General features: G+C 38.7%; 2 protein-coding genes across 2 annotated transcripts in view; both read left to right on the top strand.

Annotated features, from left to right (window-relative positions):
- Positions 1–2,335: 2,335 nt before the first annotated feature.
- Positions 2,336–4,655, top strand: LOC101560405 (olfactory receptor 51G2-like). The gene is made up of 2 exons (XM_004642101.1): positions 2,336–2,366; positions 3,661–4,655. The coding sequence occupies exons 1-2, from the start codon at positions 2,336–2,338 to the stop codon at positions 4,653–4,655; spliced, it is 1,026 nt and encodes a 341-aa protein (XP_004642158.1).
- An 8,122-nt stretch (positions 4,656–12,777) lies between these two features.
- Positions 12,778–13,595, top strand: part of LOC101560012 (olfactory receptor 51G2-like) — a 1,383-nt gene continuing 565 nt past the window's right edge. Inside the window, exon 1 of the mRNA XM_004642100.3 lies at positions 12,778–13,280. Coding sequence (XP_004642157.3) covers positions 12,778–13,280 — 503 coding nt within the window. The remainder of the gene's footprint in view (positions 13,281–13,595) is intronic.

Below are 13,595 nucleotides of genomic sequence, written 5' to 3'. Positions count from 1 at the left end.
GATTTGTCTTTTGTTCATTGTAAACCCTAAGAACGACCTAGTTTTCCTAAAATGGCTTTGTAAGCATTGATTTTCTAAAGCCATCCTTAATTTCTTAATAACTTTTATTAAAATACTTGATTAAGTAAGAATAATTTAAAATTTCAACCAAGGATGTTTCCATACCAATTTTTAAAATATGTTACAGTGCAAGGTATTCAGACTCTTACTTATTCTATGCAAATAACTACATTGATATGCAAATAATAGTACTGAGTAATATTTTCCAAAATCTGGAGAATATTACTTTGGGAAAAATGTGTTTTTACAAATGTTTAATTTTAACTCATAAGAGCAGAGTATATTGAGCTCTTGATATTGATCTTGGAAATGATTTCTCGGCTATAACACTAAAAGTGCAAACTACAACATAAAAATGAAGATAATGTCAAACAGAACCTCATAGATAATGAAATAATCAACAGAAGGAAAAGAGGGCCTACCAAATAAAGAAACTAATTTGAAAACCCTGTGTCTAGTCCATAATTAAGGTTGAAAATCTATGAGTAACTCTTACAGTTGAGTTTTAAAAGTAACTCTATAAAAATGAAAACACTTTTCTGGGACTTTACTCCACAGAAACAAAATAGCAGCACCTTCCATTTTCCTAAGTAATTTTGTTATTTTTTTTAAAGAGAAGAAATAAAAATAAAAATAATGATAGAACAGAGTTCCAAAATAAGCTCACTCTTGTTACTAAACAATTGTAGAGTAAATTCTCAGACTTTGAACTAAGCACAAGTGTAATGATTATAGAGCACATTTGTTTTAAAATCCAAGTTAATAGCTGATTTACACACCTGTGCTCTCATGTGTTTGTATAACTGATTTTCCTCCATAAAAAATAAGTTCATTGTTAACAGCTAAAATTTTCTCATGTCACATCATACTAATAGAAGTTATGATTTTCAAGCTACATTAATTAATTTTTAATTTTTATTATGATGATTTTAGATCCAAATACAGATGTAGGAAATAATGCAAGGTGATATTATGCTCCATTTGTCAACTTTTTTCTCAATGGCAATAAAATGGTTTTGCAAAAAAGTAGTGCAGTATTCAAATTGCAATACTGGCATAAATAAACTATATTGCATATTTTACTTGCTTTTATTTATATACATGTTTACTTCTTGATTTTCTTTTTCTTTTTTTGTGTGTATTTTAGGGAAAGATCTACAGGAGTTCAGGGTCTCACCACTAGATTGGACTCATAGTGATTCTCCTGTTTACAGCCTCCCAAGTGCTTACACCACCATGCCCTGTCTCAATTGCACTGTCCCAGAGTACCCTGGGGGTGGGGCCAGGCCCCAGGGATTGAACTCTGGCCCTGTGCTTGCTTGCAGGTGCTTTAATTCACTGAGCTATTTGGCCGGCCCAGATATATTTTTTTTCTTTTATTGTATTTTGACCAATACATTAGATGTCTTTAACTTTTGTGTAGTGATATTCTAAACAAGGACATCCGTCAAGACTTTCCAATCAGCAAAATTCCACTGACAAATACATCTTGTGTAAGGTCAGTGTATACTAGGAGAATAAAGGATTATGGCAGAAAAGCAGATTTAGCAGACCATTTCAGAATACTAAAACAATTTCTATATTCACTGAATAGAATTTCATATCCAAAACATATATGAATTTTATTTATGTATTTATTTATTACTTTTTTATTTAGTATAGGGTCTTCAGGGTCTCACTACTTAGATCTGACTTATAGTGGTTCTTCTTTTTTCAGCCTCCCAAGTGCTGGGGATAGAGGCATGCGCCACCTTGCCCAGTCTCAATTGCCTTCTCAGCGCACCTCATGGGTCGGGCCAGCACAGCACCCCTGGGATGGAACCCCAGCTACTGTGCTCTGTCTAAGCAGGTGCTTTAGTCCGCTGAGCTATCTGGCTAGCTAAAACATATGAATTTAAATTTTACTTAGGTTCAGTGAGGAACATTCAGTGAAATGACCTTTTCTGACTTCTTCAAATGTGTTACATACAATGTAAAGGATCCTACAATGCACATAGTACCTTTCTGAACTGATTAGGAACAGACTTGAGTTGATGGAATACTGACAGGTACCACCTGAAGCACTAAAGGATTGTTTTTGTTTCTAGATCATCCAGCTCTTAGACCAACTTTGTAGGCTTCCTAGAGAGCAGAGACAGTGTTAATTCTCAGATCGAGAAAAAAAAATCATGCCCGAAGATTTCCATTCTCAGGGGAAAGCTGCCTTCATAAGAAAGGGCCACAAATTAGGTCACAGGCATTCCTGGTTGACAGAGTAAACAATGTGTTCTGCAAGATGATAGAAACTATGCTACTTCAAGTACCAGGTGAGACTATTAACAAGTTTTCCTTGAACTGAATTTGAAATTAAAATTAGGATCAATGAGACTTTGAATTAGTAAGTAGAGAAAAGAAAGGAATCACAGTGTGTTAGGAAATATTTCTTTGTTTGTTTTTTCTATGAAATTGTCTTTAATTTTTTAGATTCAAAACTCATGTCTGACCCACATAGAACAAAGTGGACTTAAAGCACTTGTGAACTGGTGAACTTGAATCCTCCCCTCTCCCCCTCCGCAGTGCTGGGATTACAGGTGTGCACCACTGTGCCTGGTTTTAGTGGCTGGCATAGCATGCACTATCAGGGATCAAACCCGGGTCATTGCCAGGAAGGCACTTAGAGAACACTGAGCTATCTCCCAGTCCTCTTCTTTTTCTTTGTGAAAACCAGTCCTGTGGCTTATCAATTGCTTTGTTTAGTCTTCCAAACACCTTATCTTCAAAAGTGTCATAAAATACAACCTGACATAAGAATAGAAAGGAACAGATGTGTGTAAATGGCTGACGTTACTTGAGTGCCTGGTTCTGTTACTCAGGAGGTTTTGTTTCACAAACTCAACTGCACGACTGTAATTTATGGCTCATAATCATATGGAACCACGAACCTGGTCCTCAGCACTGAAGGCATGGGCCTCACTACAGAACAAGAGCCTGTTCTTCTATCAATTTCTCTATGGATCTTTTAGCTGTGGCGTACTTTAGTTCAATGAATAAATGTTTCAAAATACTGTACTCTATTAGCTGTATGAATGAGGTTAAATGTGCTTACGTCCTTGAAAATCCACAGATGAGACAGATGATAAGAAATGAATGCATGATAAATTCTGATTAAAACAATAGTAGGGAGACCAACAATGATAAAGTCTTAGCACCCCAGGCATGGAGAGAAGTTTCACAGAAAAAATAATGTGTGCACTTAACCTAAAAGAAATGGAAACATATGGCTTTCTGAGGTAGACAAGTAGAATACTTTCCTTTGTCTCCTGTGTTTCCATCTGTCTGATTGCATACAAGACCTAACTCTTTGCTTTAACCCATACAGGGAAAGGCAAGAGGAAGTTCATTTTTAAAGGGCTGCACAGTCGAAAAAAAATATTCCTTCTCTTTCCAATATATAGTACCTCCTGATAATTTGATTAAACAATAAAGTATTATTTTCTATGTTAGGTACAGAATGCATGACAGGAAAGATTGTTGAGTTCAGCAATGAAAAGTCTAGGGGATGTACTCAATGTATACATACAATCAAATATTACTATGTGTTTTTGGGACCTTTCATTCTAGGACAAATATGCTCTCCTGGGATCACACTGCCTGTCAACACCACGAGCTCCGTCTTCTCCAGCTTCCTGGTCACAGGCATCCCAGGCCTGGAGGCTGCACACATCGGAATCTCCATACCCTTCTGCACCATGTTTCTCATTACCTTGCTGGGCAACGTGACCATCATGACAGTGATCTGGAGGGAGCACACCCTCCATGTGCCTATGTACCTCTTCCTGGCCATGCTGGTGGCCTCTGATCTGGGCCTGTCCCTCTTCACCTTCCCCACCATGCTGCGCATCTTCTGGCTGGATGCTCGAGAGCTCACCTTCCCCGCTTGCTTCACCCAAATGTTCTTTATCCACACCTTCCAGGACCTCGAGTCAGCCGTCATTCTGGCCATGGCCTTCGACCGCTATGTGGCCATTTCTCATCCACTGCACTACTCCTCCATCCTCACACATGGGGTGATCGCCAAGATAGGCTTGACTATTGTTCTTCGGACTTTGACAGTACAGGTACCTGTTCCTGTCCTTTTGAAGCGGCTGTGTTTCTGTCGCTCCAATGTGCTTTCCCACTCTTACTGCCTGCACCCTGACATCATAAAGCTCTCCTGCTCCAATACCAGGATCAACAGCATCTTTGGGCTCTTTGTGTTGCTGTCCACCATGGGGCTTGACTTCCTCCTCATTCTGCTCTCTTATGCATTGATTCTGAAGACTGTGCTGAGCATCGCCTCCCACGGTGGGCGCCTCAAGGCTCTCAACACGTGCATCTCCCACCTGTGTGCGGTGGTCCTGTTCTTCACACCCATGATCTGCCTGTCCATGCTGCACCGCTTTGGCCCCAGGCTTCCCTCCCACGTCTACGTGGCCATGGCCAACATGCACTTCCTCATTCCTCCCGTGATGAACCCCATCGTGTATGTGGTGAAAACTAAGCAGATTCGAGACAAAATCCTGAAACTCTTCTTCAAACAAAGAGTAGAAAAATCTGAAGTCATGTTTGTAACTTAAATCTTATTAAACTAATATCTTAATTCATATGTGCCATCCTAATTCGTGTATGCAGTCTTACATGTATCTCTACATTGATATAGAAAAAAAATGCATAAACAGTTCCTAGCACATAGTCCTCCAAATTGCACAGGCTATAATTTTTTTGTTTTATCCTTAGCTATTGTGAAAATTTACCACGTAAATTTCATTGTACATTTGATTTTGCTCCTCATGTGATTTTCAATCTGTTTTTTACAAAACAATACAAAAGCATTGTCCTTAGCTTTTTAAGAATAAATTTATTCATTAGATTTTGTAGTATATTGATTCATTTAAATCCAATAGCCCCCATTCACTGCACTAGTATTTACATGGGTTTTCTATATATGAAACATCTGTTCATTTTTTTTTTTGTGCATAGTTCATGTCAAACAAATTGTGACTACTAGACTAGTATAGATATTGAATAGTTTGAGTGCAAGTTCAGTATTTTCTTATTCCAGTTGGATGAATGATATTGGATAACTAATTTCTATAACAACACCTATATAAAGCAAATTTTAAGAAATGGCATAATTATTCATATGACTGATGCTAAGCCACAGAGAATATAACTATGATTTCTTGAGTACAATACTGGATAATTGTTTTCCTATCTGTCTTTTCTTACTCATGGATAAATGTAATAATGTCATCTTGGACTCATTCTTAGACACTTTAGTTTTTGTAGTTGGGGAAGTAAAATTATCTTTTAAAGCTTATTTTATGAAAAATACGTTTCAGAACAAAATAAGAGGGAAGTAAAGTTCTTGATATATAAATCAATGAAGATTCTTGTTCAGGCCACAAATAAAATCGTACATGTAATAGAGACTAAATGCCTTCTCATATTCATGCTAGGGATAAACTCAAGAAAAAAAAGCTGAATGAATGCTTTCCTACACATACTCAGTGTAGTCATATAATGACAGGAGAGGGCTAGAAGAAATGAGCTCGGGTCACAAGTGTGTTGTACTCAGCTTACACTGATGTTTGTAGCTAGAGCAATACGTTTGGCCAAAGTCTGAGAACCACAACTCTAGGATACTACAACGGGTAGTGAGTAATGATGTTACCCTTGTACCCAAGGAGAATTCCTGGAAAAACTGGACTAGTAGTCTTTGTGAACATGAGATTTAGATTTATTGATTTATTGTGGCTACTTGTCAGATGTAAGTTTTGTGCATGCTGATCACTTAGCAGATATGTGAGGAGCTACCCTTAAAAGTCCCGGGCTCCAAAGCTCAAGTAGGGTCCCTGGATAGATGCACCTTCCATGTGTATATCAGGGATGGTGAATCTGCTAAAGCTTCAATGATACAAACAGCCCACTGGGACACTTAGGCCATTGTTCAGACCACTGATCTATAAGGTTCACAGCTCAAATGACTGTTACAGAAGAGAGGAAATAATCAGAAACTTGTACCTAGCTAAGTTCTCTTACATTTACTTTCCTTTTTAATGATAAAAAATATCTTATTTAGACTTCTTTTCATGAACACTTTTTACATTTGTTTTTTAAATTTAAAAGTGTAATGAGTAGCATAATTATGTTGGGATACTGTACTCGTGCTTTGGAAAAAATTACCTGAAAAAAATATAAAGACTTTCAAAATAGATTTTAAAAAAGGCGAACATCTAACTGTTTCAAGGTTTTTATACTGGTCCTATGATTATTTTGCTACCAGCCCAAAATGTACTTCAAGTGAAAATATTTTTTCTGTAGAACAAGTATGTATGGAGCATAAACAACTTAGGTCACAAATTAGCTCACTGATCCTCTTTCAGGAGCATCTCCTCAGAAAACAAACTCTCAATCTTTACTGCTATACTGATTAATAAAATTTTAATGCAGTTGTTCCCCAAAGACAGAAAGAAAGACCAAGAATTTTCAGAGGGAACAAAGCTGATGGCTTTCTTTTCTTCCCTGTTACGATATAGTGTTCTTTGTTACTATATAGTGTTAATTGCATGAGTCCCTCCAGGGCACTGTGGAGCCAGGGACTCAGAGCTCACCAGAGATGGCCTGTATGTCCATGGCTTTCCTGGGATGGCCTTTGGTTCCTCCTTCCTAACTTAGGATCTAACTTCTTAAGTCACTCATGACAAGCTCTACATCTATGAAATTGAAAGTTTCAATTTCAAGACCACATACTCAGATTAAGACTAAGTTCAAACTCCTTCCATTTGTGTCCAGTGAATACTTTAAAATACCCTTAAACTTGTTCCTGAGAAAACAGGAACTGCTTATTTGAAGACAGTAAAAGACAGTAAAAGGAAAATCTTATTCAAGAGCAGCCATATGCTGCTATAACAAAAAGAAATTAATGAGAAATAAATCTGGACAGATCATTTTTTAATTGTCAATCAGAGAAATAGTCTTGTATATATTAAATTCCAACTTGATTTTATTTCAGTTTACGAAAAAAATCTGAATTAAGGAAAGGAGTGATTTTTTTTGAGGATATGGATTTTCTTTTATGTAATTTTCAAGCATTTAATTAGTAGTACAAGCTTTGGCACAAGAATGATCACATTCATTGTGGAAAACTTGTACACGTACACAACACAACTTAATTCTTTTTATATTTTGTTTCCTTCCTACATTAGAAAGTAGGAAACTCTTTTTCAAAGAGGAAGACGAATAAGAGTAGGATAGAGTGGGAAAGGAAAGGAGGGAAAAGGAATTTTAAAAAAGAGTTGAAGAACAATAATAGATATAGAGCATTTACCAATGGGGAGGGGATATGGAAGACTTGTTGGTCTGGGGCTCTAAATATGGTGCAAGATATTCTTGGGCCAGCAAAGCAAAGGCCTGGGAAAAGATTTCTTTCGCTAAGGAGGTAAAATAATATCAACCTAGGAATAGAAGAAAAGAGTCATGACTGGTTTCATGTTCTACTTTTTGTTTGCTTATTTATTTATTTATTTATTTATTTGTATTTTAGGGAAGAGTCTGCAGGGTGCTCAGGGTCTCACTACTGGATCAGACTCATAGTGATCTGCCTGTTTACAGCCTCCCAAGAGCTAGGATTACAGGCACGCGCCACCACACCCAGTCTCATCATGGCGTGGTGGCTCGTGCCTGTAATCCTAGCCCCGGGCACAATCTCATCACGCCCGGGAGGCGGGGCCGGCAGGGCTGGTTTCATGTTCTAAGCCACCATGTACTAAACTGAATATCTAGCAAAGGCCTCCAGGGAGCCTCCTAAACAGCTCCGTCCGGCGCCTGCGCTTTCAATGTTGCTCTGCTCACCAGTCCCACAGAGGTTACGCGTGGGCCTCCAGGGAGATCCCGACCAAGGATTTATAAACCTGCTGGCCTGTCTTTGTGGTCTAGGCAAAGGGCCTCGTGAGGCCCAGCTTCATCAGCCTGCACAGAGCTGTGTCTCTGTGCTGGAGTCCGGTAAGTGATGGAGCTGTATTAGGCAAGGTTAGTGAAAGCAGGCCTTTTTGTGTCTGGGGCGGAAGTCCTGGGCTAGCCTAGACATGGCTTGTAATTATATTTGCGGATATCTGAGGACAAGGAGACAGTGTTAAAAGTACACAGCACCTCTGCTGCTTTCATAAGATAAAGTCTAGGAGGGGACCAAGGGACAGAGGAAGGAATAAGGGAGGACAGAGAAAGGGGAAGTAAAACTATTGTTACGTTCTTGTGCCAGCTCTCCACACTCAGTGGAATCATTATGTATAGATAAAAAATAAAATTAAAATAAAAGATAAATTTCAGTTTTGTGAAACAATCTCAGATCTTTCATCTACCAGTCAATAATTGTTACTTTTGAAGTTTAAAATGAAATGTAAGTGAAACTTTAATTTATATTGAATACTAGAAATTAAAAAGAATAACTGATATAAGAAAACGGTAAGGGAACGAAGAGAGAACGATGAAAAGAAGAAGGAAAAACTAAAACAGGATTTCCAACTCACAGAGCACTGTACTAGAGGCAACACCAATAGCTGCCAAAGGGACTTCAAAAACACAGAGTTAAATGATAGATATTTAATTTCTGAAGTGATAGTTTAAAGGACTGATACTATTTGTCATAGGTTACAATATTCATTTTGAGAAACAAAACACTGCTGCATTACTTGCTGAAGAATTCATGCAACGTATTTGTATAGGCCTTATTTGTACTTCTCAGACAATAAACTCTGGGTGCCACTGCATGGGTAACAATCCTAGTCTCAGAAAGTTTAAACTGTTTTCTCATAAATCTAAAAGTCGTGCAAATTACGGTCTTCAATAGAGACCAGACATTGTGCAACAAACCTGCCATCTACTGTGAGCCGCTCTTAATGAGGCAAGTAGGAAGGAAAGTACATTATTATTTTCAAGATCATCCAACAAACTCTGGCCTTTACCGAAAGAGGGTGCTTGTCCTTGCATTCATTTTTATCTCCTGTCATTTTAGCATTTATGTCTGAAGAACTCTGAATGTTTTGCAACTTGGGTCTCTCATCTAGGTATAGATCAATGTCAACCATGTGTCACTGCTCTATGCAGAATATTAAATGACTGAACATTAACCATCCAAAAACAATATCTAAACTGATATGCTGAGCTGTAAAAGGCTCGTCAACAACTTCTGACATTGCCAGTACTATAGAAAACCCACTACTATATATCATGGACTACAGGACTATACTAGAATATTTTGCTGAATTCATGCACCTACAATATTTAAATGATAATGGAATACCCTTCCCTGACAAAACTACCAAAAAAGTGGGATACAAATGAAGGAGCATTTTGTATCTGTATATTCAAAATAGCATAGATATACAGCTGCATTCTCTTAATTCAATGAATAGAGATTTGTTCCAATAGTGTTTGTGAACAGGATATCATGGCTGCATCTTGTACAATAAATAACCACTAAGACAACAATATGCAATGTATTATTGAAACTGTGCTAGTAATCTGTTTTGAAACTGTCTCATTGATATTTATTTTTCAATAAAATTATTTTTAAACACTTTTTTATTTTGAGGATGGAGACAGTTTTTTTTTTTTTTTGCGGAACTGGGGATTGAACTCAGGCCCTTGCACTTGCCAGGCAAGCGCTTATTCTACTGAGCTATCTCCCCAGCCCCCTCAATAAAATTATTTTTAAAAATAAACAAATAAAACTAAAACTCTGGGATTATAGTGAATATACAAATGTTTTACTTTATCAGACACAAAACAGGCTGGAATGATTTGGAATAGCTAATGTCTAGAGGCTAAATTATTGAGTGAAGATTCACAACACTTCCCACAAGGCACAAAAAGCATTTCAGGAAGGTACAGTACCTCACTTATGAAATTAAATGTCACAATTGAGTTAGTTGCTTTCTGAGACTCTTAGTTGTCTTCTTTCAATCCTGCTGTCCCTCCCCCTCCAGGGATGTTACAAGGTGAACTAAGTAGACATTTTAAAGATGGCTATGAAATTCTCAGCATATGATTTATGAGTGTTTTTTTAAGTTCAAGTAGAAAAGAAAGCATTTTCACTCTCCACTTTGTAGCTGAAAATACCTTGTGTGAGACTTCTGTGACAGGAGTAATTCAGGCAAATGAATGCAAGCAACGGGAGCATCCCTGCCCCAAGGCCTTACCCCCTCAGCATCAGGACTAGGTCACTAGGGATGAACGCTTCTCTCCACACCTGATTTCCAGACTATGACAGGTTAATTGTTATTTTGAAAATTACACTCCATCATCTGTGGCTGTACATACATCCTTACCTCTCTCTAAAGCCCCAGTGTGCCTGGATGTAGTAGGAGGCATTTAGTTATGCTGAATAAATTATGTTGACAAAGTTAATATAATTAATGAAATATAGGGGCTGCTCCTTTTCCTACGCTGCTTTCCTTTCCTGTCCCTGAAACTCTAGTATCCCTATGTCTGCCTACACAGGCTTTTGTTTGAGGGAGCTTTATCCTTTCGGACAAATGTGGGGTGAAAATACCAGGCATCAGGGCTAGCGAGAAAGCTCTGTGTACTAAACGCCTGCTGAGGCAAGTGAAGGGACTGAGGTTTGATCCCCAGAACCACATACCCCACTATCCCCTACCCCCAGGGTGTGCTGAGCCAGCAACTGGACCAGATATGGTGGTGCACACCTGAAATCCCAGCGCTGGGGAGGCTGAAAATAGGAGGATCACTACAAGTCCAAGCTGTGTAGTGAGACTCTGTGCCAAATACGTAAGAAAAATACCAGGCACCTAAGTTTGTGACTGAGTATAGCAGGCTCTCTCTTCTAGGATGCATTAGATGGTGAAGTTTAAAGAGACAGACCTAAGTCTTTCTCACTTGTGGATCCTCCAGTGTCTTGCCACATAACCTCAGGCCTGCCTCTGGGACTTTGTCTTTTAAAATTTCGTCCCCTCCCTTATGGTTTAGGAGAGGATTTGCTGTGTAAATCAAGGTATTCTATAAAATTTCTATTGGGATTGTTAAATCTCTAATGCCTCATTAAAATGAAATGGCAACTGTTCCATTTTTTGAAAATTTCATTTTATTGGCAAATAACTTTGGAGGTGAAAGTGCCTTTCCATGTTTTGAAAACACATTGTGGGTAACAACCTCCACGTAAAACTTGTCAGAGATAGGTTCATGAATAAAATGTCTGTGGTTCTCCTTTGTTTCCTGTAACAAATATTCAGAGTTTTCTCAGGATCCTTAACAGGAATCCCAATCCTCCACAAAGGAATATTCACCAGAATTGAGTTCTCTTCTTTCTATTATTGTTCTTTTCTTAAATATCAAGATTTTTGTCTTATTTATGTGTAAATACATTTCTTCTTCTTCTACTACTTGTTTTAGAATTGCTGTAATATTTATTCACTGTTCTACCTACTTACTTGTTTCAATTTTGATCCCTTCAGCTGCTCTTCCCAGAATCTCCCTCTGAGTTCCTTAGACTAACAGTTGTCATGTGGATTTTGTGTTGCCCATGTCTTTCCTGACTTGATAGGGTATCATTAGAATTCATTGGTTTTGAAAAATATATAATACAGTAAAGTTTTTTAATGGTCAGACATGCTACATAACAGACTTCCCAAGAAGACACTGAATGCTCCAACATTAAGAACATTTTTGTAGATGTTGAGACAGGAAATCACTACTCATTACTAAGGTTAGATATATGACCATGGTCTTCTTTGCACTCCATGTAATCACATTTTCAATTTTTTTCTTTAGTAATTTTTTTTTTGACAGAAAGTGGGATTGTTTTCAGATGAGTGAGTTGTACGTAGCAGAATGTTCACAGTTAAGACTTTCTATCTACCTTGTGGCCGGTGCCCTCTTCAGCTCTGTCACAAGCATACTCGGGATTATTACACATTCAAAGGTTGAGGCTACATACTGTCTGCTGTTCCCTAACATTTAGTGGATAGCAGAAGATACTGTGGACAGTGTGTTTTGTTTCCAGCTACAAATATTGTCTATACCTTCTACTTTTCATTAAACCATACCAGGTATTCCAACGTTTTTAGAGAGGACCACGTAGAAAATACTAAGAAGGAATTAAAAGCAAGCAAACATCAAAGTCCAACTGTTCCTGATAGCTTTAGCTTTCTGGCACAATTTTTACTTGTAATACCTCAAGCTCCTTTCAGAACAAAAGATATCCCTGGTATAAGGGATTCAAATTCAGTAATAATTGCTCATTTTCAACTCTGCCATCTAACCACGAAATGCAATTCACCTTTAGGAAAGTGCTCTTGTACTAAAACAGTCTGGTTCATGCACAGGGGCCCTGAGTGCTCAGCAGGGGCTTCTGTACCTTAACTTTCAAACTTTGAAGTGTCTTCGAAATAAGGCAGAGATTTAAGGGTGTTCTCTTTTTCCTCCTTCCTTTGTGCACATTCTTCATTTTAGTGGTCCAAATATATCAATGAAAAATAGAGAAAACATCTCAGAAATGAGTCAGTACTATTTCATAATAGAACCCTGTAAAGGACTGGAATTCAGCAGTATAAGAAAACAGTAATATTCACTCTCAAACAAGAGCAAGTGGCTACTATGAAGGACATGAAGATAGAAAAAACTACGCTAACATACTCTTTGGCTTTATTTGCAAATTTTGCAGGGAAATCCCTTTCCAGAGTTATGGCAATTCCTGGAAACAGTAATGCTAGCAGCTTCTTCTTCATACTGATGGATCTCCCTGGACTGGAGAATGCTCACTGCTGGACAGCTATTCCTATCTGTTCCATCTATGTTCTCTCTGTGCTGGGCAACATCACCATAATGTACATAGTCAAGTCTGTGTCCAGCCTCCACACACCCATGTACCTCTTCCTGTCCATGCTGTCGATGGCTGACCTGGGTCTCTCAGCCTCTACACTGCCTTCGATGGTAGCTGTCTTTCTCCTGGGCCAGAGGAAGATAGGAGCTTCAACCTGTTTTTCACAACTGTTCTTCATCCACACTTTCTCTGTCATTGAATCAGCGGTCCTGTTGGCCATGGCTTTTGACCGCTGTGTAGCTATCCAGAAGCCTTTACGCTATGCCAGCATTCTCACGACCAAGCGCATCAAGGCCATTGGGCTCACTGTTGTGACCCGAAGTGCTGTCCTGCATCTACCCCTGCCTGTGCTCCTGGGCAGACTTCAGTTCCAGCCTGTGAGTGCTCTGTCTCATTCATACTGCGTGCACCCTGATGTGCTGAGGCTGTCCCGTTCAAGCACTCTGGTCAACAGTGGCTTGGGACTCTTTGTCCTGCTCTCCACACTGGGAATGGACGCTGTTCTCATTCTGCTCTCCTACGTGCTCATCTTAAAGACAGTACTGAGCATTGCTTCCAATGCTGACAGGCTCAAGGCCTTCAACACCTGCATCTCCCACATCTGTGCTGTACTTCTGTTCTATACCCCACTGGTTAGCCTGTCCATGATCCATCGCTTTGGCACAAAGAAGCTACCAGC

This window comes from Octodon degus, unplaced genomic scaffold (assembly GCF_000260255.1).
Source record: "Octodon degus isolate 3935 unplaced genomic scaffold, OctDeg1.0 scaffold00146, whole genome shotgun sequence".
NCBI lineage: Eukaryota > Metazoa > Chordata > Mammalia > Rodentia > Octodontidae > Octodon > Octodon degus.
This window is presented reverse-complemented; position numbering and strand designations above follow the sequence as displayed.

Coding starts and splice junctions, on each gene's coding strand:
- LOC101560405 (XM_004642101.1), top strand. CDS start 2,336: ATGATAGAAACTATGCTACTTCAAGTACCAG. Junction 2,367..3,660: donor TATGCTACTTCAAGTACCAG/GTGAGACTATTA, acceptor CTTTCATTCTAG/GACAAATATGCTCTCCTGGG.